This window comes from Aquila chrysaetos, chromosome 24 (assembly GCF_900496995.4).
Source record: "Aquila chrysaetos chrysaetos chromosome 24, bAquChr1.4, whole genome shotgun sequence".
NCBI classification, from domain to species: domain Eukaryota; kingdom Metazoa; phylum Chordata; class Aves; order Accipitriformes; family Accipitridae; genus Aquila; species Aquila chrysaetos.
The window spans coordinates 14,741,162-14,766,591 of NC_044027.1; the positions used below are offsets into that span (position 1 = coordinate 14,741,162).

Sequence of the window (25,430 nt, forward strand, 5' to 3'; positions counted from 1 at the left end):
CCCCAAACACGGGGCTGCAGTGGCACCAGCAGCCAGCGGTGCCCGGGCTATGCCAGCGTGGCTGCGAACGGGGATGCACTGGGTTGTGTCAGCAGGCAGACGGTTGGGCGCTGTGCCCACATGTGATGAGCTGTCAGGTCTCAGCTCCAGGCCTGGCGCACATCAGGGACCATTCACACCAGTAACACTGCTCCTTCCAGCTCCCTTTATCCAGACACAGCTTTTCTTCTGCCGGGTCCTATCCCCCCACACCAGCACCTGCAGCCTTCTATTTCTCTTTTGCAGCAAAACCACTTGCAGCTGTACCGTGCCCGCCTGCGCTGTCCCCGTCTCCTCCGAGCATCCCTTGTCGATGCAGCGGGCTGAGAGCCATCGGGTGGCTTTTGGCACGCAACGGCTACCGAGGAAGCTTGATATTAATATCTCGTAATTGTGCCTCACAGCCCAGAACGGAGGTGCCCCTTGGCAGCCCCCCCAAGCTGGCTGGGCAAGCAGGGGTGCTCACAGCCTGGATTAGGCTTTTCACGTGCAGTGGGATCGCGTTTGCCATTCTGCCCTGCCAAGTTTTCCGGAAACGAGCGCCGCGAGGCCTCCCTGCCAGCCCATCTTCGTTTGTTTGCTCTCCTAACGAGGCTGACTAATTATTTTCGGGAGGCCAGGGGAGATGCCCTAACGGTCTAAACAAGGAGGCTGTGTTTGCACAGGAGGTTTTGTTCGGAGGTGCCTTGTGCCAGCACACGGCGGGGGCACCCGGGGATTTATCCCCCATGCTGGGGAGCAGGTGAGGACGGGCGCAGACTCCAAACCGCGGCCGTTACCCAGAGGCTGTGCCTGCCTTTGCTGTGCTTTAAACCCCCCCAGCAAGGAAAGGGTTAAAGCCCAGCTAGTGCAGGTGCTCCTGGGACTGGGAGCACTGGTGGTTGTGGGAAGGGCTGGCTGGGATTAATTTGGTGACGGGGAGAAACCGTTGGGGTTTATTGGTGCCAGCGGTGTTGGAGAGAGGTGTTCCTTGTCGGGGTGCGGAGTTAGGGGCTGGGGATGCTCTGTGGTAGGTTTGGGGGTACTGTGGGGTGGGAGACCCCCCCTGAGCTTGCAGTGAGTGTGAGGCCGGGGGGTGCCAAGCCTGGGGGGGGGGAACAAGGGGCTGCAAGTGAGTGCATGCAAGTCTCCAGCCCTGGCTGTGGGACAGGAGGGGGACAAGCCACTGGCACAGCTTTTGGCTCAGCTCCGTGGGCAGAGGTGCCATCTGGCTGCCCCCCCTGCCCTGCTGCAATGCGGGGGGGTCCTTGCCCACCCTGGGAAGGTGCTGGGCTGAGCCCAGGCTTGTAGGGACACGTGGGGCAGAGGGATGCACAAGAGGGTCCCACTGTCCCGTCTGTGGGGATGTGGGATGGGTGGTCCCTAATCTCCCCCAGCCCCCGCGTCTGGGAGGAGCGGGGCTGATGCCAGTGAGACGTTGGGGGCCAGAGGAGGTGCTCAGCCTGGGGCAGGATTTGGCCCTCGGTGCGCAGCTTCACCTGGAGCCGGCCCTTGGCCGCAGCCGCTCCCTGGGTCCCACTGCGGGGGGAGTTGAGCAAGAGCGGAGCATCCCTCCGGAGCGGCCATGAGCTCAGCGCTCCGCTTCAAGGGGAGCCAGGAAAAGCCCCGCTGCCTCCGGCCAGCGCTCCCGGCCAAGGGCTGCCTTTCCCAACCCTTGTCCCGGCTCCAGCTTTGTCCGCACTTTGCGTGGCTGTTTGCTCCCTGTTCCTGGCAGGGGGGCTGTGCTGGGGAGTCCCACTGAGCCCCCCCAAACCCCTTTGTTCCCCCCCCCAGCCTAATTGTGGACCCCTTTTCCAGGGAGGGCCCTTTGCCTAGCAGAGGGGGGGGGTTGCTTCCTTGGGGTCCCTTTCGCAGCTGGGTCTCCCCCCCCCCCCCTCCCCGCTGTGGGTTTGGCAGGGTTTCCCCGCAAGCGCTCAGCTGCGAGCCCCCGTGTCCTCCCCTAACCCCCGGCTCCCCCTGACGGAGCGGGGGGCTCGCTGAGCCTGGGCTGGGGGGGTGTCAGGGTCTGGGAGGGGGCCTGGGCAGTGTTTCTGACAATCCTGTGGGCTGCAGGACCTGCTTCCCAATCCTCGCATCCCCATCCCGGCTTCCTCCAGCTCCCACCCACCTCCCCGCCGCGCCGCTGGCTCCAAAAGTCCTGTTTTCCCTCCCTCTCTCCCAGAAGTTGAATGCTGGAGGAGCAGGTCTGCAGCTGCGGGCGGCTGGGCGTCCCCCAGCCAGGGTCCCTGCTCTGTCCCCACCGCGTGTGGCCCCTCGTACCCCGTGTCCCTCCCCGGTGCGGGGACGGTGCCCGGGGGGGGTCTGGGGGAAGAAGCGGGGCGAGGATAAAAGGGGTGTCCCCAGCACCTAAGGGCGTCCCCCACGATGCCACCCCACGGAGGGGTGTTTGTGAGTCTCTGGCTGCTGCTGGCCCCCAGTGTCACCGAGCCCCCTCCTGGCACAGGGGGGGCCACCCTAGCCTTCGTCTTCGACGTCACCGGCTCCATGTACGACGACCTGGTGCAGGTGATGGACGGGGCCTCGCGCATCCTGGAGCGGACGCTCAGCAGGAGCACGAAACCCATCAGCAACTACGCGCTGGTCCCCTTCCACGACCCAGGTACGGCTGGGACGGGGTGAGGGCACGCGTCCCGCCGGGGGACGGGGCTGCGGGGAGCTGGGGTGCGGTTCTGGCCGGGTTTGGGGCTGAAGCGTGCGCTTCCCAAGTGCCCGCGCTGTCCTTTTTCCCAGTTTTTAATGCTCTGGTGACGGCTGCGGCTCGAGGGCAAGGTGCTGGGCAGGGGCTCCCACCCCTAAGCCACCCTGCAGACACAGGGCCACCCGTTTCTCTCCGGATTAATCCCAGTGCGGCTGGCACCCGCTTGTGGGTGGCTCTTCTACTTCCAGCCTGTTCCGATCTCCCCGCTCTAGTCATGGGGGAGCATTTCTGTACAAGTCCACAATGTGCTTCCAGGTCGCCTCAATAAAAAGCACCACTCGCTAAGAGGTTTTGGTAATTTACTGCAATCCCAGAATCATTTCTTTTTGTCCCAGTCTTTGCCTTGGGATTTTTGTGCACACCCATAAATAGCAGCTGCTCTCCAAAAGAGCCCTGACCCCCCTACAAGGAGAGCGAGACCAAGGCTTTATTTTCAGCAGAAAAGCCGAGTTTGAATGAAAATTGCTGGAGCCAGACAGGGAAGGAGGCAGAGCCACTAAATGGGTTTCTGCATCGCTTTGCAGCAGAAAAGGGTGCTGGGTTTGCAGCTCACCCTGGCTGGGACCACCCGGTGTGTTGAGGAAGGCTTTCCTGGGGCGGGCACGGGGCCGGTGTGCCCAAATCCACGTCTCGCTCGGTGCCAAGCCAGGGTAGATGCTTACCCCTGAGTCCCACAGGTCCCGTAAGGGTGTTTCAGGCAGGGCGGGCGGTTGGGAGCACCCGCAGCGCGGCACCGGAGGAGGCTGGTGCCGGCGGTCAGGGAGGCTGAGGCGATGGTGTCGGTGTTCTTGCAGAGGTGGGACCCGCCACCCTCACCGCGGACCCCCGGCTCTTCCAGCGGCGCCTGCGAGAGCTCCACGTCCAGGTAGGCGTCCTCGGCCCCGCGGTGCTGCTCCACGGCTGGCTTCGCGCCTTGGCACTTGGTGGGAAGCCCGGCCCTGCGTTCCTGCATGGTGGTGTGTCGTGGGATCAATCCCTGCTCCCCTCCGGGCCTGGCATCCCCCAGGAGTGTGGCAGGGGCTCAGGGCTGAACTGGGCTTGCCGGAGGCTGACCACACCGGGGTGGGAGCGGGGAGAGGGTGGGTAACGCTGGTGCTGTGCCCCGGGCTCCTGCGATGGGGCAAAGCGCTCTTAGTTCACAGCTCTTGTCCCAAAGTGGGAACGTTTTCCCCGGGAGAGTTTGCACAAACTCTCTGTGGAACCAAAAATCTCTTCTTCTGGAAGTGCTGTCTGAAAATTGTTTGAGGTTTTTTATTTTTTTCAAAAAACTATTTCAGCTGCATTCTGCCGGCTGAAACGCTCTCTGGGAGCTTAATAATGCTTTATCCATCCCCGTTCCTGCCCTGCCGCCCGTGCATTGCTAAATCCCTGTGGCGTTTCCCTTCGGACGCAGCTGAGTTTTGGTGGGAGGTGTAAAGCTGCGCCTGCGGCTTTTCGGGGTGCAAAGCCCCGCGGAAGCGGGAGCTGGTGCTCTCTGTGCCCCTGCGCTCGCCTGGGGTGGCCGGTTCTCCTGCCGTGTTGGGGGTGATGGGCCGGGGTGGGCATGAATGTGCCCGCTAAAGGTGTTTGTGGGAAGCCAGGGGCTTCTGAGTCTGGATCCCCAAATGGGTGGTTTAATCATCGTTAGTGGTGAGACAGGGATGGGTCCTTGTGATCCTGCGCGTCCCTGCGGTACCGTCACGCCGCTCGGGCTGCGCTCGGGCTGTGACTCCAGCAAACTAGTGCAATTTCTCCGCACGAGCAGACGCCGGGGTGGGATCGTGCTGGGAGCCCACCGGGGAAGGGCTGGGCACCGGTTGGCTTGGTGCCCGTGCCACGTCCCTCCCCGTGTGCCGCAGGGCGGAGGGGACTGCCCGGAGATGAGCGTGGGAGCCATCAGGCTGGCCGTGGAGGTCTCGCACCCCGGCTCCTTCATCTATGTCTTCTCGGATGCTCGGGCCAAGGACTATGAGCAGCAGGAGGATCTGCTGCGGCTGCTGCAGCACAAGCAGACCCAGGTGAGCAGCGCTGCCCGCCGGCCTCCCGCGGCAGCCGGCTTGGGTGGACGCTGCAGCAGCACCACGGCAGCTCCTGGCAACGAGTCGCAGCAATAAACCCCCTTACGTTGCCTGTTAGCGGGATGAATTTCGCATCTCCCGGGCTGGCTCGATGTACCGGGGGCTGGTGGATGCTGTTTGCGTCCCTTCCCTGGGACGGACAGACACCCCGCGGCTGCGCGTGATGCTACGGGGACCTGTGGCAGGTGGTGTTCGTGCTGACGGGGGACTGCGGGGACAGGAGCCACCCCGGGTACCGCGTGTACGAGCGCATCGCCGCCACCAGCTCCGGGCAGATCTTCCACCTGGACAAGCAGCAGGTGACGGAGGTGAGCGGCGAGACCCGCAGGAGCGGGGACGGGCTGGCCGAGGTGCGCGTGGTCCGGCCCAGCTCGGCTGCTCTTATATTCTCCCCTGGGTTAATCCTTGTGCCCAAGGCACCTCCAAATTGCTCTGGGAGCCCCGCTTTAGCCTGAAGCAAAGCGAGGGCTGGAGAAGGCTGGTTGTTCTCGAGCTTGCTGCTGGGCTGCTTGCGTGATCTTTGGGGTGAGCTGACTCGCCTGCTGCCACGGAGGGGAGGTGTCTGCTTGGGGCTGAGGCTGAAGATCGGGCGCTCCTGTGGCTGTCAGCCTGTCCTTGAAGCTCTCGACCGGCACGAAATCTGGGAGACGTGAAGAAGATCAAAGTGCTTTTCTGCTCATTACTGGGCAGCATCTCCCAGCAACAGCTCCTGCCCAACCTCCGGCAGTTGCGTGTTTTAATGGTTTCTATTCCCACGAGCGAGCTGTGGGGTAATAACGCATCTGCTCCGAGCGGCTGAGCAGAAGCCACTTGGCAATAACAATGACGCCAAATTACTCAATTCCTTTTGCACCTGCTCGTAGCAAGAGGGGCTCAGCCAGGGCTGTCACCTCCTGCCCACCCGCCCCGTGCCATCCTCGTGCTGGCACCCGCCAGACCTGGCTGGGGCTGGCCCTTCGCCCGGGCACTGTTTTGCAGCCATGCCTGAGATTTTGGCCCAGCGCAATACAGCCCTGCTCCCGAAACGGCCGTGCCTGCTAGCGAGGAGGGATCTGTGCTAATCCTCCCCCATGTGCCCCCAGGTGCTGAAGTGGGTGGAAGAGGCCATTCAGGCCTCCAAAGTCCACTTACTGTCCACGGACCACGAGGATGGTGGGGAGCACACGTGGCCAGTCCCCTTTGACCCTAGCCTGAAGGAGGTCACCATCTCCCTGAGCGGCCCTGCCCCAGGGATCGAGGTCCGGGATCCGGCAGGTAGGAGCCCAGGAGAGGAGAACGGGTCGGGGGTGATGCTTTGCCTCCTGGAGAGCCATCATGTTCGGGACAAACGGGAGGCTGTGGGCATGGGGATCACCAAACCCTGTGCTGAAAACTTAAATAAAAAAGCAATGAGCTGCAAAGTCCTCATTAAACACCAAGTGCGTCTGCTCTGCTGCCCTCCCGGGTTGGCTTTGCCTCTGGTTTTAGGAGGGTTTTCTCTGCTGCCGAGGCTGTGAGAGCTGTGTGATGGGCTCTGCGCCGTGGTGAGCCCTGAGGGAGAGGGCTCCTGGCTGGCTGCAGGGACCGGAGGCTGGACCCGGGTTGCCCATCGCAGAGGTTCACTCACTGTTGCAGGAAAGGTCCTCGAGAATGGCCAAGGTCTGAAAGAACTGCTCAGCATCCCCAACTCGGCCATGGTGGTGGCTGTGGAGCCCCACGAGCCAGGGACATGGTCGGTCACGGTAGGCTGGTGGCAGCCCCCGCACGTTGTCCCCTACCCCGTCCCCTGATGGATATTTACCTGGCCAGGCTTTGCCAGGCGTGGGCTTTTCCCCCCATCCACCTTCAGCCTGGCAGAGGACGCGTGAGCGGGCTGGAAGGGGCTGGCTGCCGCCTCCTCCCTTCCCCATCGCCTCTCCTTTCCCCTGCCCTCAGCACGTGCCTCTCGTTCCGCTTCCAGGCCCAGAGCGGCGGCCGCCACTCGCTGAGGATCACGGGCATCAGCAACATTAATTTTCAAGCCAGCTTCTCCACCCAGCTGGACTTTGGTGCCACCCAGCCTGGAGAGCGGCCGGTGCAAGGTGAGGCTGGTGCTGGCCCGGGGGCATGGGTGCTGTGTCTGGGTTTCTTGCAGCTGGGAACGTGGCTGGGTGGTTTTCTCCCTTCTTCCTCTCCAGGTCTGCCCATCTCCGTGGTGGTGAACTGCACCGGTCTGAAGCCGCCTGGGCACTTGCAGGAGATCGAGCTCTTCAACACCTCCGGCCATGCCCTCCTCTCGCTGCCCGCGCGGCCCCTCTCCAACACCTCCTCGGGGCAGCTCTGGGTGGGCTCGCTGCTCCGCGTCCCCCCGGGTGACTTTCTGCTGAAGGTGAAGGGCGAAGACACCCAGGGCCACCCCCTGCACCGCCTCTCCGGGGTCACCTACACCAGCGTGGTCCCCGGTGAGTGGTCCCCACAGTCCCCAAGGGTGCTGAGAAGGGACCAGAGGCTCCAGCACCACTTCTGCTTTGGTTTCTGCTGGTTTTTTTTTTGGTTTTTTTTTATCCCGCTTCCCAGTGCAGCTCTTGGTGAGCTCCCGAAGAGTGTTATATGTGTGTGTGTCCCCAACTACTTCCAGGTCTGCCCAAAGTGAACATCTCCAGCAAGATCCAGGCTTACAACCGTGAGCCACAGCTGATCTCCTGCTCTGCACGGAGCGAGATCCCTTTCCGCCTGCAGCTCAGCCGCGGTAGGATGAAGCTCGGGGAAGAGCAGCTCTTCAGGTGAGCCTCTGGTTTGGCCCGGTGGGCTCCACGATGGATCCGTGTGGGCAGCAACAGCCCCCTGAGCTGCGCTGGCTGGGGGGATGCTGTGTGCCGGCTGGGTGCCTGCAAGTTCTGAGCATCCCAAGGCAGCAGAGGAAAATCCCAAGGGACATTTCTGCGGGAGGTGGGGGTGCACCCCTTTGCCTGACTCGGATGGAAAAAAGGTCCCAGGGATTTGGAGCAGGGTGGTAGCGTGGCAGCCCCAGGGTGGGGCTGACCCCGTAGTCTCTCCCTTTTCGTAGGAGTTTGGGGAACATCAGCTGGTTGATCCCTGCGGTGTCCAAGAGCGACGAAGGGTTTTATGAGTGCACAGCCACAAGCAAGTTCGGGGCGACGCGGGCTCACACCTACGTCTCTGTCTCAGGTGGGGACTGCTCGTGCCAAGCCCCGGTGCCCGTGAGTCTCCGGGTCCGTGTCTGGGCACAGGTTCATTTCACCCCGGCGTGCCGCGTTTGCAGAGCCGCCGCCGCGTCTCATAGCCCCAGGCAACATCACAGCTTCACCGGGCCAAGACGTGGTCATGTCCTGCCCGGTTTTGGGCGACGTGCCCTACAACCTGACGTGGAGCTGGGATGGGAAGGCGGCACAACCGGGGGACGGCCGGACCAGGTTGCTGCAGAACGGCTCGCTGGAGATCGGCCGCGTGCAGCCGGGGGACGGGGGCCTGTACGAGTGCGTGGCACGCAGCGCCCACGGCGCTGCCGCCGCCTCCCTCTGGCTCTTCGTCCGCGGTAGGCTCTGTCCCACGTGGGACCCCGGCCCGGGCGATGCCGTGCCCCGTGGGTGGGTGGCAGATGGCACCCGGGGACTGAACGCTTCTCCAACCCTGTGCAGAGGCACCGTGGGTGAAGGTCGATGCCAGCCCCCAGCGTTTCGGCAGGGGCCAGGAGCTGTGGCTGAACTGCACGGCTGGGGGTCACCCCCCGCCCCACACCGCCTGGAGGCGCTGGGGCTGGGTGCTGGAGCAGGACGAGAGGTAACCCGGGGGGACGTGGGTGCCTTCATCCTCCCTGTGCCACCCCGGCAGGGATGCACGGGGTGAGGGAGAGGGGCTTGGGGTTGCCCATAGGTCTGGAAAGAGGAAGGCATTGCAATATCCCCAACCTGTGCACCCGAGACGGTTGGCATGCTGCTAGCCTTAATTTCATATATTTATTTTTAAGCCATTCTGCCTTATCCAGGTCACCATCCCCACCGAGGGGGACTCGAGGTTCTTTGCACGCCCGTTGTGTGCTCAAGTCTCAAAATACTCCTTGTGCTTCCCCTTAATTTCTTCTGCTTTTTGAGCTTCCAACCCCTTGCCTTTGTCAGGCTGGGAGTGCTGGAGTGGGCTTTGGGGAAAGTTTTTTTTGCTTTGGAGATGAAAAAGCCCAATTCTCAATGCTTTTCCCCTGGTTCAAAGTAACATCCTTCCCTGCAGCAGCCGATGGAGCTGGCTTTAACTGCTAACCCACATCTATTAAACGCCCAGCACTTAGCACGTGTGCAGGATGGCCTTAAGCCTGCTCATTTATTTCAACACATTTTTCATCGGCTCTGTTTTTACAGGCCTCGTTTCTCCCTCTCTCCCCATTTGCCGCAGGGTTTTCACGGATGCTCAGGGTACCCTGCACATCAGGGCTGCCGTCCCAGAGGATGCGGGGAATTACAGCTGCTACGCCAGCAGCGCGCTGGGTTGGGACGAGCAAGTCGTCACCCTGGAGTTCACCGGTACCTGCTTCCCGCCGGCCGGCGGCATCCCGGGAAGGGCCCGGGCTCAGAGCTGCCGCAGGAGGGATTTATTATCCCCCCTTGCAGTCCCTTGGCCGCTGGCTCGGACCTTGCAGCCCACGAGCTATGGGATGGGGCTGTCTGTGATGGAGGGCGTTGGGGGGGCAGCTCCCAGGGCTCCGGGGTCCCCTTAGGGTGAACGGCACCACAACCAGCACTGCAGGGGGGTCACCAAAGCTGTCCCTCTCCCCACGGCACAGAGCCTCCCGCAATCCTGGCAGTGACGCCCAGCCTGAAGGCACTCGTGGGAGAAGACGTGACCCTGGAGTGCTGGGTTTTGGGGGTCCCCCCGCCCTACGTCACGTGGTACAAAGGTGAGACTGGGATGGACCTGGGGAGCAAACCCTCTCCCGTGCACCGGGGGCTCTCCACCACCCTGCAGGGACATCGCACGTGGGGTCCCCTGGACCGACGGGACCCCCAGAGGCACTCGGGGCGCTGATGCGGGGGGGGGGTTCTCGGGGCAGGCGAGCAGGCGGTGGCGACGTTCCCACCCGGCACCCAGCGCGCCGTCCTGCGGCTGCAGGCGCTGCGGGAGGAGGATGCGGGGCGATACGTCTGCGAGGCTCTCGGTGAGGCTGGCGTCGCCTTCGACGGCACTGTGCTGGACGTGGGGTGTAAGTTTTTGCCTCTCCTTTTGGGTGCCACCGAGCACTCGAGCCTATCTCCACCGCTGTCCCTCCCAGGCTCAGCTCCTGCTTGCTGCTCCCCAAGGTTCCTCTTGCCCCCAGCTCCCGTGTGTCCCAGCATGGGGGTGTCAGCGCTCAGTACAAGCGGGCTGAAGCCTGGTGGGATTTCCCAGGGTTAGGAGGGAAGAGGCTCAAGAAGCGGCAGAAGACTGGTGCAGATGCTATTGCATGGGACGTGACGGCTTGGGGCAAGACTGGGGGTGCAAAGTGCAATTAGTGGGATTAGGTGGAGGTGGGGGCTGGCTTCTGTGTGTCTGAAAACCCAGGTACCCCAACTGATGTTCAGGGCTTCCCACCATAGGCAGAAGGGATGGAAGAGCCTGGGGAGGAGGAGGAGAGGAGGTTCTGAGTTGGGGGCAGTAAGGTTTGAAGCAGTTATAGGTGGAAAAATGCAGGAGGTTTTGCTGAGCCAGGGGGTTGTTGAGTATAACTGGAAGGGATGGAAACTGCAATGGCTATAACAGCTTTGGAAAAACACCAAAGGCTTTAAGTCAGCCTCATAACCTTTCCAGGCACCTGGCTTGTGGGTTTTGCAGCCCTGTCTCTTCTCCAGGCTCGGCTATGTGCAGAGCCTGCTATGGGGAAGCTGAGCTATCGGACCTGCCTGAGACCCTTCCCCGCTGCTCTCTCCTCCAGCTGCCCCTCACTTTCCTGAGCCCCTGGGGGACACGGCGGTCGAGGTCGGGGGGAGCGTGAGCCTGCTGTGCCGCGTCGAGGGCTCTCCCCCGCCACGGGTTACCTGGTCCCGGCAGGACGGGAAGCCCGTGACGGGCTGGCACGGGCCGCGTGGTGTTTCCAGCAAGCTGGAGGCTGCCGAGCTCTTCATCGACAGTGAGAGAGCTGAGCGTGCAAGCGTGTGTTGGCGTGGTGGAGAGCGTGTGCGGGCGTCCCGCCTGGGTGCATGCGTACGCAGTGTCACCCTTGGGTGCTCTCCCCTGCCTGCTGCAGGCCGGTGTCCCGGCAGTGGGATTAGCCCCCATGCCCATCTTTTTGCAGCAGTAAAGCATTGACAGAGTGGGTTTAGTTGCACTTTTTACTCGTGCAAACTTAGCTGTGCTGTAACAGCCTGCAAGCCTCCAGTGCTGCAGGGTCTCTCACCCATCGGGGCCGGGGTGGGGGGGCTGGATGGTGTCGCCCCATCCTGCAGCTTGCTTGGGGCTCTGCAGCCCCACCAGGCTCAGGCTTCTCCCTGCCGTGCTCCAGGTGCCTCACTGGACGACCAAGCCATCTACATCTGTGAAGCTCAGAATGAGTTTGGGAAAATCCAAGCGGAGGTCAAGCTCACGGTCACCGGACACGGTTTGCTTTTACGTGCTTTTGTTGGTGTATTGATCCCGGCTGCTGCCAGCGCTGGCCGTGCTGGTGGTGAGCAAGTGCCAGACTCGTGCAGCCACGTCTGCTCCTGAGCCTGCCGTGGTGAATGCTCGGCAACTCCCCCCCCCGCTCCAGTGCAGGGCTTGGATAATGCCCTTCCACATCTTTGGCTTAATGTACTGACACGCGCTTGAACCCAAATTGTAGACGAATATCCCCAAATTCTTGGGGGAGCTGAATATCGGAGCCGGCTTGTGCCGAGCCAAGGTCTGGACCTTGGAAGAAAGGCAATCCAGATCTGTTCTGAGCGTTCCTGGCCAGTTTATCTCCAATTAATATTGTTTCCCTTTCCCCTCTTTCAAGCAGCCCCAGAAATAGCTCTTGCATCCCCTGTGGTCCGTGCGCTCTCAGGCCAGCCCGTGTCGCTGTCCTGTGTGATCCTGGCCGGGAGGCCGTTCCCAGCCCGCCGCTGGCTGAAGGACGGGCAGCCGGTGAGGCTTCCGCGCCCGCTGGGGTGGTGGGTGGGCAGGCAGCCACAAGCACGGCCCTGGGGCAGGGGCTTTGGTGCAGGATGGGTGCCCCAACCTCCCAGGTTCAAAGCTGCTGGTGAAAGATGCCAGGGGAGCATTTGGGTTGGGAGGGTAACGTGGGTTTATCACCACGCCAGGATGTTCCTACTGCTCAAGGATCAGTTTCTCAATATGCCCCAAAGACACGGCGATACGGTAATGTTTGACCCCCCCCCCCCCCCACCGTCTGTCCTGCTTTCTGCCCGTGCCCAGGTAGCCCCGAGCAGCCGCTACTCCGTCCGGGCTGACGGGAGCCTGCACGTGGACCAGGCATCGCGGGGGGACGCGGGGAGGTACACCTGCGAGGTGACCAACACCCTCGGCTCACACAGTCAGGACGTGTCCCTGGTCATCCACGGTGAGTGGCAGGGTACCAGGCGCCCCGGCTCTGCGGTGAAGGGGGGCGGGTGCCCTCTGCACCGCTTGAGCAGCAGAGCACCGCTCTCTCTGGTGGACACGGCCCTGGCCGTGCGGGATGAGGTGCTTCTCTTTCTTCCCAGTTCCTCCCAGCATTGAGCTCGGCCCTGTCCTCATCACCGCCACCGAGGGAGTGGCCGTCGCCCTGAGGTGCAATGCCACCGGCGTGCCCCCCCCCTACTGTCACCTGGGCAAAGGTAGGCGACAGGAGGAGGCAGGCTGACGTCCTCCTCCCAGCCAGGCTGTGGGTCACCCTCAGGTGTGGGGTAACGTGTTTGGAGGGGATGTAGCTCTCCAGTGTGGCTGTGGCTGCCCGAGGAGGTGGCACCAAATGCCCTGGGAAGCTGGGACTGGAGGTAGCTTGCTCTGATGGAACCGGAGCCGCCTTCTTGCCCTTGGGATGCTCGGCTCACGGGAAAGTCTCTGCTGTCTTCCTTCCTCCCTTCCCTTCCCTTTCCTCTGCAGGGCACAGAGCCCATCTCGTTGAGCCCGCGCTACCACCTTGACCCTGATGGGACCCTCCTGATCCCTTTGCCCTCCCCTGGGGACGCCGGGACCTACTTCTGCACAGCTACCAACGTGGCAGGCTTCTCCAGCCGGGAGACGCAGCTCTCCGTCAGCAGTGAGTGCCCAGGACGGGTCCTGGCGCCAGCTCCTTGTAAAATGCCTCCAGAGGGTGGTTGGCAGGGAAAGCGTGACCTGGGGACTCGCCTAGCTTCCTTGGGCCACCTAGCCAGGTGCCAGATGGGTTTCGCGGATGGGAAGAGCAGCAACGAGGGCTGTGGGGCGCCTGAAGCGTTCCTGCACCAGCCGTGCTCCCTCTCCATCCAGCGAAGCCCAGGATCAGCGTGAACGGATCGCAGGCGTCGGACCCCGTAACCATCCTGGCTGTGCTGGGGCAGGAGACCACCCTGCCCTGCGAGGTCCAAGGCTATCCCCCTCCCTTGGTGGTGTGGACCCAGGAGTCCCAGCCGCTGCCTCTCGCCACCGCAAGGTAAGGAGGGCTGTGGGTGCTGGGGCCGTGCTCTCTTGGTGCTGTGCGTCTCGCCGGAGGGATGTTGAGTCCGTGAAGGGCAGCAGCGGTGGGGAGATATGAAGGGCATCCCTGGTGCTGAGCAGCTGATGCTCAATGCTCCGGCAGGAGCAGAGACAGCTGAGCAGCACAGCATTACTGTTGCTCTTCAAAGAGAGCAGAGCAAGAATCACCAGGTTTTTTTCCATCATACAAACATCTGCTGGGATGGAGCAGCTGCTCCTGACCCTTTGCGCACTCACCCCGGACACAGGTTGGGGTTGGGAAGGGAAGGCGGCTCCGGCACAGCTCCCCAGTCCCGCTCGCCCATCTGCCTTCATGCACATTCCTGCCTCGTGCCGTCATGGTGCTGGAGGCGGCGAGGCCAAGGACGGGCCTGGGGACGGCGGATCCCTGCGGGAGGTGTTGGACCAGGGCTCGACGCTGCTCCACACCCGGGTGGCTGCAGGGCACCGAGGAGGAGTTTTGAGGTCTGGAGGAGGAGGAGAGCGGCGTGGAGAGGACAGGCAGCCGGGGAGGCTGCGGGTGCTGCAGCCTCCCCTGCCTCTCGCAACCCACGTGTTGGGGTGACTTCATGGGCTTTAGGCATCGAAATGCTCCTGGGTCAAAGTTTGACAGAAACGCAGCTGCGAGCCCGGCAGTGGCTTTGTCTGCATTGGAACGTGGGTTTAAAGGCCAGTTCTGTTCCAGTGGGCGACTTCTGGAGTGCCAAATTCATTTGTTGATGGCGTCGAGGCTGATGGCAGCGATGGGACAGTCATTTAATGCCATTTGATGAGAGAAGATAACCTGGAGAGTGGTTGGATACGTGTTTAGCAAGTGCCTTGGTCTTCCCCCTTAGAAGCAGGACCTGTTTATTCAGCACTTTAACACCATGCTGGAAGGGGGTCCCTAAAATTATGGGCCCTGATCTTGGGGTCAGTCACTTCTTTCCCTGCACCTGAGGATTGCTGTGGCCTGGAGAAGCAGGAAGGCATCTTGGGTTTGCTCTTCTTGAGGGACTGCGTTGCCTTGTCGTTCTTGTCTGGTTTCCCATGGCTGCTCCTGGTTGACCTGTGCTGCTCTCCACATCTCAGCTGGCTTGTCCTCGTGTGCCTGGGTGATTTATGGGAGCACACGGGGAGGAATTTGAGGCCGTGGGCTGAGATGATGTTATGTCTGTGGAGCACAGACAGTGCTGGGAGCGAGAGCACAGCCAGCTCCAGCTGCAGGGGCCGTGCTCCGCAGGGAGCCCCGTCCCCCCGGGTGGGTGGGTGGCTCACGCTGCTGCCTCGCGCTGAGCTCACCCAGGAGCTGAGCAAAGGGATTTTTGCACCCGTGGACAGCTCAGCTGCCCTCCTTGTGCAGGAGGTGGCCCTGGGGACCTGCTCTCGGCTGTCTCAAGGCAACGCTGAGCTCTCAGCCCTTAGCTCCTGCCCAGAGGTAGGTGACGGAGGACATGGCTGTTCCTCCCATCCAGCTCTTCTGTTCCCTCTCCCCTAAGGTACAGCGTCCTCCCTTCGGGGTCCCTCCGGCTGGTCGAGCCCCAGGTGACGGACACCGGCCTCTACACCTGCACGGCCACCAACGCCGCGGGGAACGCCTCGCTCAGCTACAGCCTGCACGTCCAAGGTTCGTGTCCGCAGGTTAAAATGCTCCTCCCGTGGGCTGTGGGTCTTAATGTACCACCGGGGTCCTGCACCCTCCAAGCCTTTGGCTGCTCCCTGTGGCAGGGTCCGAGGGTGGCCCCAGCCTGAGGTCCCCTTTCCCCCCAGCACCCCCCCAGCTGCTGATCGGCGATGGGGAAAGCCAACTGACGGCTGTCGCCAACGACTCCCTGAGGATTCACTGTCGTGCCGTGGGCATCCCCACACCCCAGATCCAGTGAGTACTGCAGAGTGGGGAGGATCCTGCCCACGTCGCCCTGAGCTCCCTTAGGGGCTGCGTAACTCCCTGGGGGTGCTCCGCAGCCCAGCGTGCAAAGCTGCGGCAGAGATCGGGGTGGGAGCTCAGGACGGGTGATGGAGACCCCAGCTTGGGGTGTCCCTTAGGATGGGAGGCATCAGTCCTGCTCCTTGCCCCTGGGATCCCGCTCTTCCTAGCGGTCTGGGCACTGCCAGCCCCTTTCCAGGTGACAAGGGGACAGTCCTCGCTGCCAGCACCCTACTGTTCACTCCTTCGGTGGGCAGAAATGGGGGCCAGGGGGTGGTGGGACAGACTAGGGACTCGCTGCCCGCCCCCCTCCTCGCAGGTGGCTGAAGGACGGGCACCCGCTGGGCGAACAGGATGGTGTGGTGGTGTCCGAGGACGGTGGGACCCTGCTGATCACTCGCGTGGGGCTCAGCCACGAAGGGGTCTATATCTGCCAGGGCAGCAGCCGGGCAGGGGTGGCCCAGGCGGAGGTGCAGGTTTCGGTGCAAGGTGAGTGCAGCATCTGGGGCAAGACCTGCTATCCATGCCGTGCGTCAGGGAGGACACGGCTAGCCAAAGGAGCGGGTGTTCTTGGCCCTGCTTTTTGGGAGGTGTAGGATCACTGGCTCGATCTGTTGGGATCTTGCCCTTCGCCGGTCTCAACCTGAGTCTGAGAGCTGATGGCCACTGACACCACAGTAAACCACAGCATCCATCCTTGATGGGTGCTTCCCGGTGGAGGGTCTACTCCCAGTCCCTCTGGCCAGAGCACCCCTCGGTCAGCATCGCAGGATGTGACGCTGAAGGTGTTGGGTAAGAAACCAGGCAGGGAGAGGAGACCCCTGCCCTGGGAAGGATGAATATCTCATCCCAGGGGGCAAGAAATCTGCTAGCTTACTCGAGGAACAGCAGTGGCACCGTGTAGCGACGTGGTGCCCTCCCAGAGTGGGGGGCCCTGGCAGTTGCTCTCCCAGGACCTGGCGTGTGCCAAGACCCCCCCCTGGTGCTCCCAGCCATGCCCCTCGGCACCGCGTCGTGCGGCTGCGGCCGGCTCAGGCTGCGTGGAGCCGACGACCACGCGTGCTTGGGTTGCAGTACCTCCCAACATCGAACCCAGTGCGGTGGACCTGGCCATTCTGGAGAACGGCACGCTGTCCCTGGAGTGCCTGGCCTCAGGGCTGCCTGCTCCCAGTGAGTCAGTCCTCTCCCTCGGCTCTTGCTCACATGCCCCTGGGGCTTTCCCTGGGTCCCCTCCGTGAGAGAAGCGGCAGCATCACTCCTTACAGCTCAGCTCCCTGCTTCCCTCCAGACATTGCCTGGTATAAGGGACATGAACAGCTCTTGGCTGGGCCGAACTGGACCCTGTCCAGGGATGGGAAGCGCCTGGAGATCCAGCGTGCCCAGCTCTCCGATGCCGGCAGCTACCGCTGCGTGGTCTCCAACGTGGTTGGTGTCACCGAGCTCTGGTACAGTCTGCAGGTGATCGGTGAGTCCACGGTGGGAAGGACTGCAGCTGCCTGAGAGCGGAGTGCTCCCCCCCAGGACCTCTTGTGCTTGTGTGGGTCCAATGGGGCCATCCCAGCCCTCGGGACATGTCACTGGAAGGTGGCTTTAGCAGAGCCCCTGTCCTCTGACACGTTTGCAATTCCGGCCATGCAATCCTCCATGTCTATCCCAAACAATGTCCCAGAAAACCACGGCCCCGTGGATGGGTATTGCCTGGTCCATGCCATGGTGTCTCCTACACACTCTGTCCCTTTTGCACCCTGGTGCTTCTGGTGACGTTTCTCTGCTCCCCCGCACCCTCCCCAGTGCCTCCGCAGATCACAGCTGGCCCCAGCCCCGTCACGGTGACAATGAATGAGCCGGTGACACTGGAGTGCAATGCCACGGGGACCCCAGCTCCAGTGCTGCTGTGGCTGAAGGATGGCAATCTGGTGTCCAGCATGGCAGCGGGTGGCCCGCAGGTGGGTGAGGTGGCCCCTGAGCGAGTGGGGGGCTCACTGGGGACATCCCTCCAGGAAGATGCTCCTTTTCCTTCTTCTGGCTTTGAAAAAAAACAATTGCTGGAGCTGAGCAGATGCACCGTTGCCCAGACCTGCGCCTGCATTCGGTCCATGGGAGCGTGGACCTGCTCAGCCCTGCGCTGGGCTTTCTGGCCATGAGGGGCACGGGTGGGCAGAGGGTCCCCGGGATGTGACGAGGACGGGCTCAAGGCAGGCTTATGCCCACCCATCCCTGTTCCTGCGTGCCGGCTTGCAGCCCAACTCTGGTTTCATGCTCATCTGGGCTCTTTCTGGGGGGAGCACAGATCCTCTCCGATGGGCACGTGCTGTCCCTGCCCACCGCTCACCTCCAGGACTCGGGGACATACACGTGTGTAGCCAGCAGCGCTGCGGGGGAGGACAGACGTGAGGCCACTCTCGAGGTGCGGTGTAAGTACCCCGCTGCATCCCCAGCCCCTTCCTGCCAGCGTGGCCGTGGGGCTGGAGGTGATGCTCGGGACTATGGGGCTGCTCCGCTGTCCCCTTGGAAGTGTGCAGGGCTGTGGGGGACCAGCTCTAGGAAGGGGTACCAAAGGGGTGGGGGGCTTGGGGAAGGTGCTGCCCTGTTGATCTGTTTTCCAGTGCCCCCCACCACCCTGGGCGAGGAGGAAAACATCACTGTCATCGTCAACCAGCCGGTGACCCTGGAGTGCCTGGCCCCCGGGGTGCCCCCGCGGGGGTCCCGCTGGCTGAAAGATGGGAACTTACTCACACCAAAGCCGGGCGTGCAGCTGTCTGCAGAGGGGACCGTGCTCCAGGTGACATTTCAGAGGATTGCAGAGGATGGGAGAGGAAACAGGGCTGTGAAGACCCCCCCATCTCCCCCTCCCCACCTTTGGGAGAGAGTGGGTGCGGAGGGAGGAGGTGTCCCTCCCTGCTGCGCATGGCTCAGCACCATTCCCACCCCTCATGCTGATCTCATCCCCGTGCTGGCACAAAATCCCCCCGTGGAGGGGCTGCATGGGTCCAGCTCTGCCGCAGAGCATCTTAGTGTCTCTGCTTGTTCTGGCAGATCGGGCAAGCCACCGTGCAGGATGCGGGCAGGTACACGTGCCAGGCACCTGGACACCCAGAGAAACACTACAACCTCGACGTGTGGGGTAAGGGCCACTGTGGCTGAAATAGCCCATCGGGGGCAAATATAGCATGTGTGCGTGTATATACATATACACACATATATACTGTATTACATACTATTTGTTTATATGTATAATATGTAGCTGGGGTAGTTGACTGGCTTGGAAAACACTAAGCCCAAAATATTAAAGCTCTGCAAAACGATGGAGCTGGAGGTGGTAGGGAATCCCCACCAAAACAGGTGTCAGAGGGGAAAAAAACCAATGTTTGCATGAGACTTGGGGCGAGATTTCAGTGACGATGCAGAAGAGGTGCCATTCCAAAATTTGGGCAGGAGAGTGGAGGGATTTCCATGCTATTGCCAGGACTTCTCTGTCCTTTTTTTGCACTTTGTGAGTGCGGCGCTCGCTGCAGGTATCATCCCCTTTCTCTCCCCCTGCCCAAGTTGGGAGGATGCCAGTGGTAGTTCCGGGCCGCTGCCAGGACGGGCACCAGCTGCTTTTTCTTGCTCGATTCGAGCATCCTTGCAGCCTCCCGGCCCGTTCAGCACGTCTGCAGCGCTGGGGGCTGAGCCAGGGTCTGGCTTTTCTCGGGGATGCTCTCGGCCAGCTGGTGGAAGTCCTGCAGGCAGGCAGCCAGGGAGTGGAGCAAATCCAGTTCTCCTGATCCGGGCTTGTTCCTGCGATCCCTTCCCAGGGAAACGTTTGCACGTCTGGCGTCCTGGCTCGGGTGGATTGTTTGGGTTCTGCTGTTTTTGTTTTTCAGGGGTTTCTGGGTGTTAGGGTTTTTCTTCTACAAACTGATATCCCTCATGGGAAGGAGTTACCGTTTTCCAGCCAGCTGTATTTGTGAGCAACTGAGAACAGCATCTGATAATGGAAAGAGTTAGGTAACCTTCCCAGCGAGCAGTGCTACCTAATAAGGCTGTGTCTGGCCAACCTGGGCTTGGCCTGCCTGTGTGGCTGGCGCGGGATGCTCGGTCATCCTCTGCTGTAGGCCACGTGCAATCAAAAGCATCGTTCGTTTAATAGCTGGAGAGTCAAGCTTATTATTTCCACATGGAGCCAGTGCAGGGGAGGCTTGCCGGTTCTTTGTGTGGAGCCCAGCGGAGCTGTGGGTGGTGTGTAGCCAAGCAGGATGGAGCTCCAGCGGGGAGCTGCCCCTCTTCTCTTGCCCAGTGCCATCAGCGAGCTGCTCCTCTTCTCTCACCCCCTGCAGTGCCCCCGTCCTTCTCCTCGGCAGAGCCCGCCACCGTGTCCGTGCTGGAGGGACAGTCCGTCAGGCTGGCCTGCAAGTGCCAGGGGATCCCCTTCCCCACCCTGAGCTGGTGGAAGGACGGTAGGGTCCTGCTCCTCAGCCTCATCCCTCCCCACACATGTGTTGAGCCACCGGACAGGTGTTGGTCTCCTTGGAGCAAGGAGTGCTTTATGTTGAGCAGTGTCCAGCTTCTGGGTGGGAACTGGTCTTGCTGGGAACCTGAGAGGATGCTGTTGTCTCCTTCCCCGGGCAGGTGAGCCCCTCTCCACCCAGCCCGGGAGCCCAAAGCTGGTGTCCACGGGAGGGAGCATGCTGTACATCGAGAAGGTACGGCTGGTGGACACGGGGACGTACACCTGCAAGTGCAGGAATGCCGCCGGCAGCAGCAGCAAGGAGCATCGTCTGGAGGTGCACGGTGAGCCGGGGGACCCCAGAGGTACAGAGGGCCCGTGGGGGTGGCTGAATGTGCCGTGATCTCTCTCAATGCAAGGTCCAGCTGGACCCAAAAGCTCACAGCCGTTGCCTGCTGCTTTGGGATTTTTGGAAAGGGTGCTGCTAGCTGGGCTACCTTTGCCCCTCCAGCTTTCCTCTTGGCTCCAAGCTGGTCGCAGCTGGTTTTCACTCTAGCAGCCCAATTGCACTAGTTGCACCCACTCGCGTTGACTTCGCCCTCCTGCTGCCGCCATCCAGACCGATGGCGTTTGTATGTCCGCTTACATACGGCCAAGGGAGTTGCTACAGCGTCACCTCCGCCCCGTGTCCCTCTGCCCACAGCGCTGCCAAGGATCCAGGGCAGCAGCAAAGCCCTGAGGAAGGTTTCTGTCATCAAGGCTGGCGAGACGGTTTTGGAGTGTGAGGCCGTGGGGACGCCACCGCCCACGGTGACGTGGGTGAAGGACGGGCAGCCCGTGGCCGGCAGGGATGGGATCTTGCTTACGGAGCAAGGGAAGCGGCTGCGCATCCCCAAGGCGGAGGTGGCCCACGCAGGACGCTACATTTGCCTGGTGGCAAACGCAGTGGGGCAGGAGCAGAGGGAGTTTGATGTTGCGGTGCATGGTAAGGGTGCGGGACGGGGCTGGTGGCTGGGGTGCATGGATGCAGGCAGGCTCAGGAGGGCGGTGACATCCCGCCACGCGTTTGATGCAGCATAAGCACAGAGAGCAACCTGACATGGAGTAGATCTTGGGCAACCCAGCACGTAGAAGGTCTTGGGTCAGAAGGGGTATGCTGCAGGCATAGCTGTAGAATTGTCTCCATCAGGCAGGAGTTTCTTTCCAGGGTCATCAGAGCAGACCATCTCACACTTTATAAGGTCATCTACCTCCCAAGGAGTCGGGGAAACCTCATGGGTCAAGGTACCAAGCACCTGAGCTGCAAAAGGCCTGAGGTGGCTCAGGGCGTGTGGCCGGCTTGGTGTCACACCTGTAAGCGTGGGCCTGGGGCTGCAGGTAAGCAGCACATACTTGCTGTGCGTCACCTGTCCCATAACATTTTCGAAGTCAACAACTTCAGATGACGCTAATGGTCCTTCTGGGCTTGTGTCCTCAAACTGTACAAAGCAGGAGGGTGGGAACAAGCTGGGTTTACCCAGGTTTCCCCCTTTGCCTTGCTCCTTTAATGTCTCGGCTGCTTTGCAAATGCATGTCCATCCTTTTCTGCGTCCCCAGTTCCTCCTGAGTTCATTCAAGGATCAGGACTGACAACCAACATCAGCGTCTCTCTGCAAGGATCCCTGACGCTGACCTGTGAGGCCACCGGCATTCCCCTGCCCACAGTCACCTGGTCCTGGAACGGTTCTCCTGTCACGCCCAGCAAGCACACGCATGTGCTTTCAGGTCAGGGATGAGGCACGGATGCTGTGAGAGACGAGCACTTCGGGAACACGTTTTGCCCCAGTACCGATGGGTTTAAACGTGGTGGAGCTCCAGCCCTGCAGGAGCACTGCTGGGATGGGCTGGTGCCTGGATCAGGGCCCTGAAATCTCTCTGCTCCGTGCTTCCAGGGGGCTGGCTGCTGAGGCTCACCCGTGCACGAGCCCAGGATGGTGGCCACTATTCCTGCCTGGCCAGCAACGTAGCTGGGGAGGCCAGGAAGCATTTCTACGTGGAGGTCCTAGGTAAGGAGGGGTCCTCCGTTTGCTGTAGGATTCCTGGTGGGATTTCAGAGCTTTACCCTTACAGGAACAGGCACGAGTTGAGACTGGGCACGGTGGGAGCTGCAGTGCTGGAGTCCTTCGTGCCTTAGCGTGTGAGCTCAGAGGCTCAGCGAAGCTGGCCAGCTGCTGAGGTCCCCGGTGGCTTGTGTTCCTAGTTCCTCCCCACATTGAGAACGCGGGGGAAGAAGAGACCGTCAAAGTACCCGAGGGTCACCCTGTCACCTGGTCTTGCCTGGCTGTGGGTGAGCATCACGCAGGGAGCAGAGGTGGCATGAGCAGGTGGGAGATGGGACTCGGGGGCAGCTGACCTGAGTGTCCCTTTGGGGCGTGGAGCAAATGGACGGCTCCAGTCAATGACATGAGAATAGCTGAAATCGGCTGGAGAGCTTTTTTGGGATAGTTCCTGGCTTTGTGGTTGGGCTGTCCTGGAAGCGCTGGGGAGGGGGCGCCCACGCGGGGAGCTTGTTCCACAACGTAAGCTCCAATCTTTCCCAAATGGAGCTAAAATTCCTCTAATCTGGTTTCTCCTTTAGTGATGGGAATAATTAATCATCTCCTACTCAGGACAGTTCTCTTTCTTCTTGCTGGCTCGTCCAGCAGCCTCTAAAAACCTGATCCAGATCATGATAATTTTGGATTTGGGCTGATGTCCCTGCTTCCCAGAAAAGCTCTGGCGGAATGACCCTGGTCAGGCTGTGCTCATGCACGGAAAAACTTTGCGTGAAGGCCAAAACCTGCTTTCTACCCTACACAGGCAACCCTCAACCTAAGATCACCTGGCTGAAAGATGGCCACCCTCTGCCTAGTGGAGACAACTTCTCCATCTCCCCAGATGGCTCCATGCTCCACATCCCCCAAGCCTCCCTGTCTGATGCCGGCCGCTACTCCTGCATGGCCTCCAGCTCTGTGGCAAATCAAACCAAGCACTACCTGCTAGATGTTTTTGGTACGAGATGCCTTTGGATGGAGGCAGACTCTCAGGTGGGAGCAGGGGACGTGGACTTAGAGGGCTTTTTAATTGCCTGCCCCAGGTAGGTGGTGAGGATCCCTTAGTCCTACAGCCAGCAGCATGGCATGAGGTCCTGAACCTGCCCCAATGCCCTTGTGAGACCTCTTGGAGGAACACAAAGGGTCCATCTAGTGCAGGTTCCACCTCTGATGATGGCTTGTGGGAAGGGGGAGTGTGTCTTCTGTCCCCCCTGTGTTTTTGGAGGGCAGCAAGACAGGGCAGAGTCTGAAGCTGGGCTTGTGCTGTACGTGCTGTGCATTTCACAGGTGGTCAAGCCCAACTCCCAGAACTCGGATCGTGGTCTCTGGTGGGGGGATGAAGCATTGGGAAGCCCGAGTGGGTGCTAATGCTGATCTGAAACACAAACACATCTCTGCAGCCGGTCCTACCATTGCTGGAGATGCCCATGATGCTGCTGCAGAAGAAGTCACAGTGATCATCAATAACCCCATCTCCCTGGTCTGCGAGGCTCTGGCATACCCATCTCCCAACATCACCTGGCTCAAGGACGAGGTTCCCCTCAAAGCGTCTAGAAATGTCCTTCTGCTCCCTGGTATTATGCTGGTGTCCATTGACTCTGCATGACCATGGTGGCCCCTTGCTGCATGACTGGGGGAGTGAGAGCAGGAGCAGGGTCTTTTCTTGGTCTGGTTGTGGTTCAGGGCAGTGGGATGGTGAGAAGTCATCATCCTGCAGGACCCGAGGGACTCAGGCCATCAGGTGGATGCTGCTTTTCCATGTGCTGCATCATCTGATAATAGCTACAGCCTCCTCAGCACCATTGGTGAGACAGCACTGGTTTTTATAAGCCTGGAAACTGGGCACTAGAAGAGCATTAGGCCCCCTCAAGTCAGGCTTGCAGGTGATCAGCAGGTCCCTTATGATACCTTCTTGTGCTGCATGGGGATAGACAGCGGTGGCTGTGTGCGGCGACCCTCTCAGGAGACCCCCTTTGCCCAGGTGGCCACGGGCTGCAGATCCTGAATGCCCAGGAAGAGGACGCGGGCACGTACAGCTGCATCGCAGCCAACGAAGCCGGGGAGGCCGTGAAGAACTACTCCGTGAAGGTCCTGGGTGCGGGAGCTCTCCATGTCCTTCCTAATTCCTGCAGTGACCCCCACCACTGTAACTGGGCCAGTGCCCCTTCCTTCCCTTCCCATGCCTTCATCCTGGGGAGATGCACCTCATGCAGCTGGTGCTCAGTCAGACACATATCAGCACGTGGCCCCAAAAAGCCTCTGGTCTACCCCGGGGAGGGCAAAGGGATTGTAGAATCATAGAATGGTTTGGGTTGGAAGGGACCTTTAAAGGTCACCTAGTCCAAAACCCCCCCTCAATGAGCAGGGACATCTTCAACTAGATCAGGTTGCTCAGAGCCCCATCCAGCCTGAACTTGAATGTTCCCAGGGCTGGGGCATCTACCACCTCTTTGGGCAACCTGTGCCAGTGTTTCACCACCCTCATTGCAAAAAATTTCTTCCTTGTGTCAAGTCTAAATCTACCCTCTTTTACTCTTTTGGTTTAAAACCATTGCCCCTTGTCCCATTGCAACAGGCCCTGCTAAAAAGTCTGTTCCCATCTTTCTTATAAGCCCCCTTTAAGTAATCAAAGGCTGCAACAAGGTCTCCCTGGAGCCTTCTCTTCTCCAGGCTGAACAACCCCAACTCTCTCAGCCTGTTGTCACAGGAGAGGTGTTCCACCCCTCTGACCATCTTCGCGGCCCTCCTCTGGACCTGCTCCGACAGGTCCATGTCCTTCTTCTGTTGGAGGCCCCAGATCTGGACGCAGTACTGCAGGTGGGGTCTCGGCAGAGTGGGGTAGAGGGGCAGAATCCCCTCCCTCGACCTGCTGGCCACGCTGCTTTGGATGCAGCCCAGGATACGGTTGGCTCTGCGGGCTGTGAGCGCACATTGCCGGCTCATGTCCAGTTTTTCATCCACCAGTACCCCCATGTCCTTCTCCATGGGGCTGCTCTCAATCCCTTCGTCCCCCAGCCCGTATTGATACTGGGGGTTGTCCCGACCCAGGTGCAGGACCTTGCACTTGGCCTTGTTGAACCCTATGAGGTTCACACCGGCTCACTTCTCGAGCTTGTCCAGGTCCCTCTGGATGGCATCCCGTCCCGCAGATGTGTCAACCGCACCACTCGGCTTGTTGTCATCTGCAAACTTGCTGAGGGTGCACTCAGTCCCACTGTCTATGTCATTGATGACGATATTAAACAGCACTGGTCCCAATACAGAATACCCACTTGTCAAGGGTTCATCTGGGGGTGTCAGCAGTACCCCAAGGTGCTGCCTGTTGCTGATTAGGGTAGAGCAAGGACATTGGGGGCTCTTCTCTTATCCCAGCTGTGTCGTTTCTCCTTACTAGTTCCTCCTTCAATTGCCAGAGATGACCTTTTGGGGGAATTTGCTGTGAAAGAGGTGAAAACCAGGGTCAACAGTACAGTGATGCTGGAGTGCGAGACTTGGGCTGTGCCCGAGCCGACCATCCAGTGGTACAAGGACAAGCAGGTGAGGTCCTAACTGCAACCAGGGAGAAGCTGCTGGGTTTGGGGACCTTCCCAGGTAGATGGAGTGGGAAGACACCCTTTATAAGGCTCCCTGGGCTCCATCCCACTCCTGG

General features: G+C 60.8%; 1 protein-coding gene across 1 annotated transcript in view; it reads left to right on the forward strand.

Moving 5' to 3' along the window:
• The first annotated feature begins 2,384 nt into the window (after positions 1–2,384).
• HMCN2 (hemicentin 2) overlaps positions 2,385–25,430 on the forward strand; it is a 38,652-nt gene continuing 15,606 nt past the window's right edge. The window contains 42 exon segments of the mRNA XM_030000419.1: positions 2,385–2,638; positions 3,532–3,602; positions 4,576–4,734; positions 4,980–5,102; positions 5,877–6,048; positions 6,409–6,515; positions 6,734–6,854; positions 6,951–7,214; positions 7,391–7,535; positions 7,820–7,941; positions 8,036–8,308; positions 8,412–8,553; positions 9,160–9,287; positions 9,548–9,661; positions 9,815–9,964; positions 10,673–10,867; positions 11,240–11,335; positions 11,717–11,841; positions 12,133–12,277; positions 12,420–12,505; positions 12,507–12,533; positions 12,802–12,958; positions 13,168–13,330; positions 14,853–14,980; positions 15,124–15,232; positions 15,600–15,769; positions 16,355–16,450; positions 16,569–16,745; positions 17,072–17,226; positions 17,571–17,694; positions 17,887–18,062; positions 18,317–18,404; positions 19,600–19,719; positions 19,892–20,053; positions 20,413–20,694; positions 21,306–21,473; positions 21,641–21,754; positions 21,949–22,035; positions 22,548–22,739; positions 23,182–23,355; positions 23,763–23,876; positions 25,176–25,318. Coding sequence (XP_029856279.1) covers positions 2,404–2,638; positions 3,532–3,602; positions 4,576–4,734; positions 4,980–5,102; positions 5,877–6,048; positions 6,409–6,515; positions 6,734–6,854; positions 6,951–7,214; positions 7,391–7,535; positions 7,820–7,941; positions 8,036–8,308; positions 8,412–8,553; positions 9,160–9,287; positions 9,548–9,661; positions 9,815–9,964; positions 10,673–10,867; positions 11,240–11,335; positions 11,717–11,841; positions 12,133–12,277; positions 12,420–12,505; positions 12,507–12,533; positions 12,802–12,958; positions 13,168–13,330; positions 14,853–14,980; positions 15,124–15,232; positions 15,600–15,769; positions 16,355–16,450; positions 16,569–16,745; positions 17,072–17,226; positions 17,571–17,694; positions 17,887–18,062; positions 18,317–18,404; positions 19,600–19,719; positions 19,892–20,053; positions 20,413–20,694; positions 21,306–21,473; positions 21,641–21,754; positions 21,949–22,035; positions 22,548–22,739; positions 23,182–23,355; positions 23,763–23,876; positions 25,176–25,318 — 6,099 coding nt within the window. The 5' untranslated portion in view covers positions 2,385–2,403.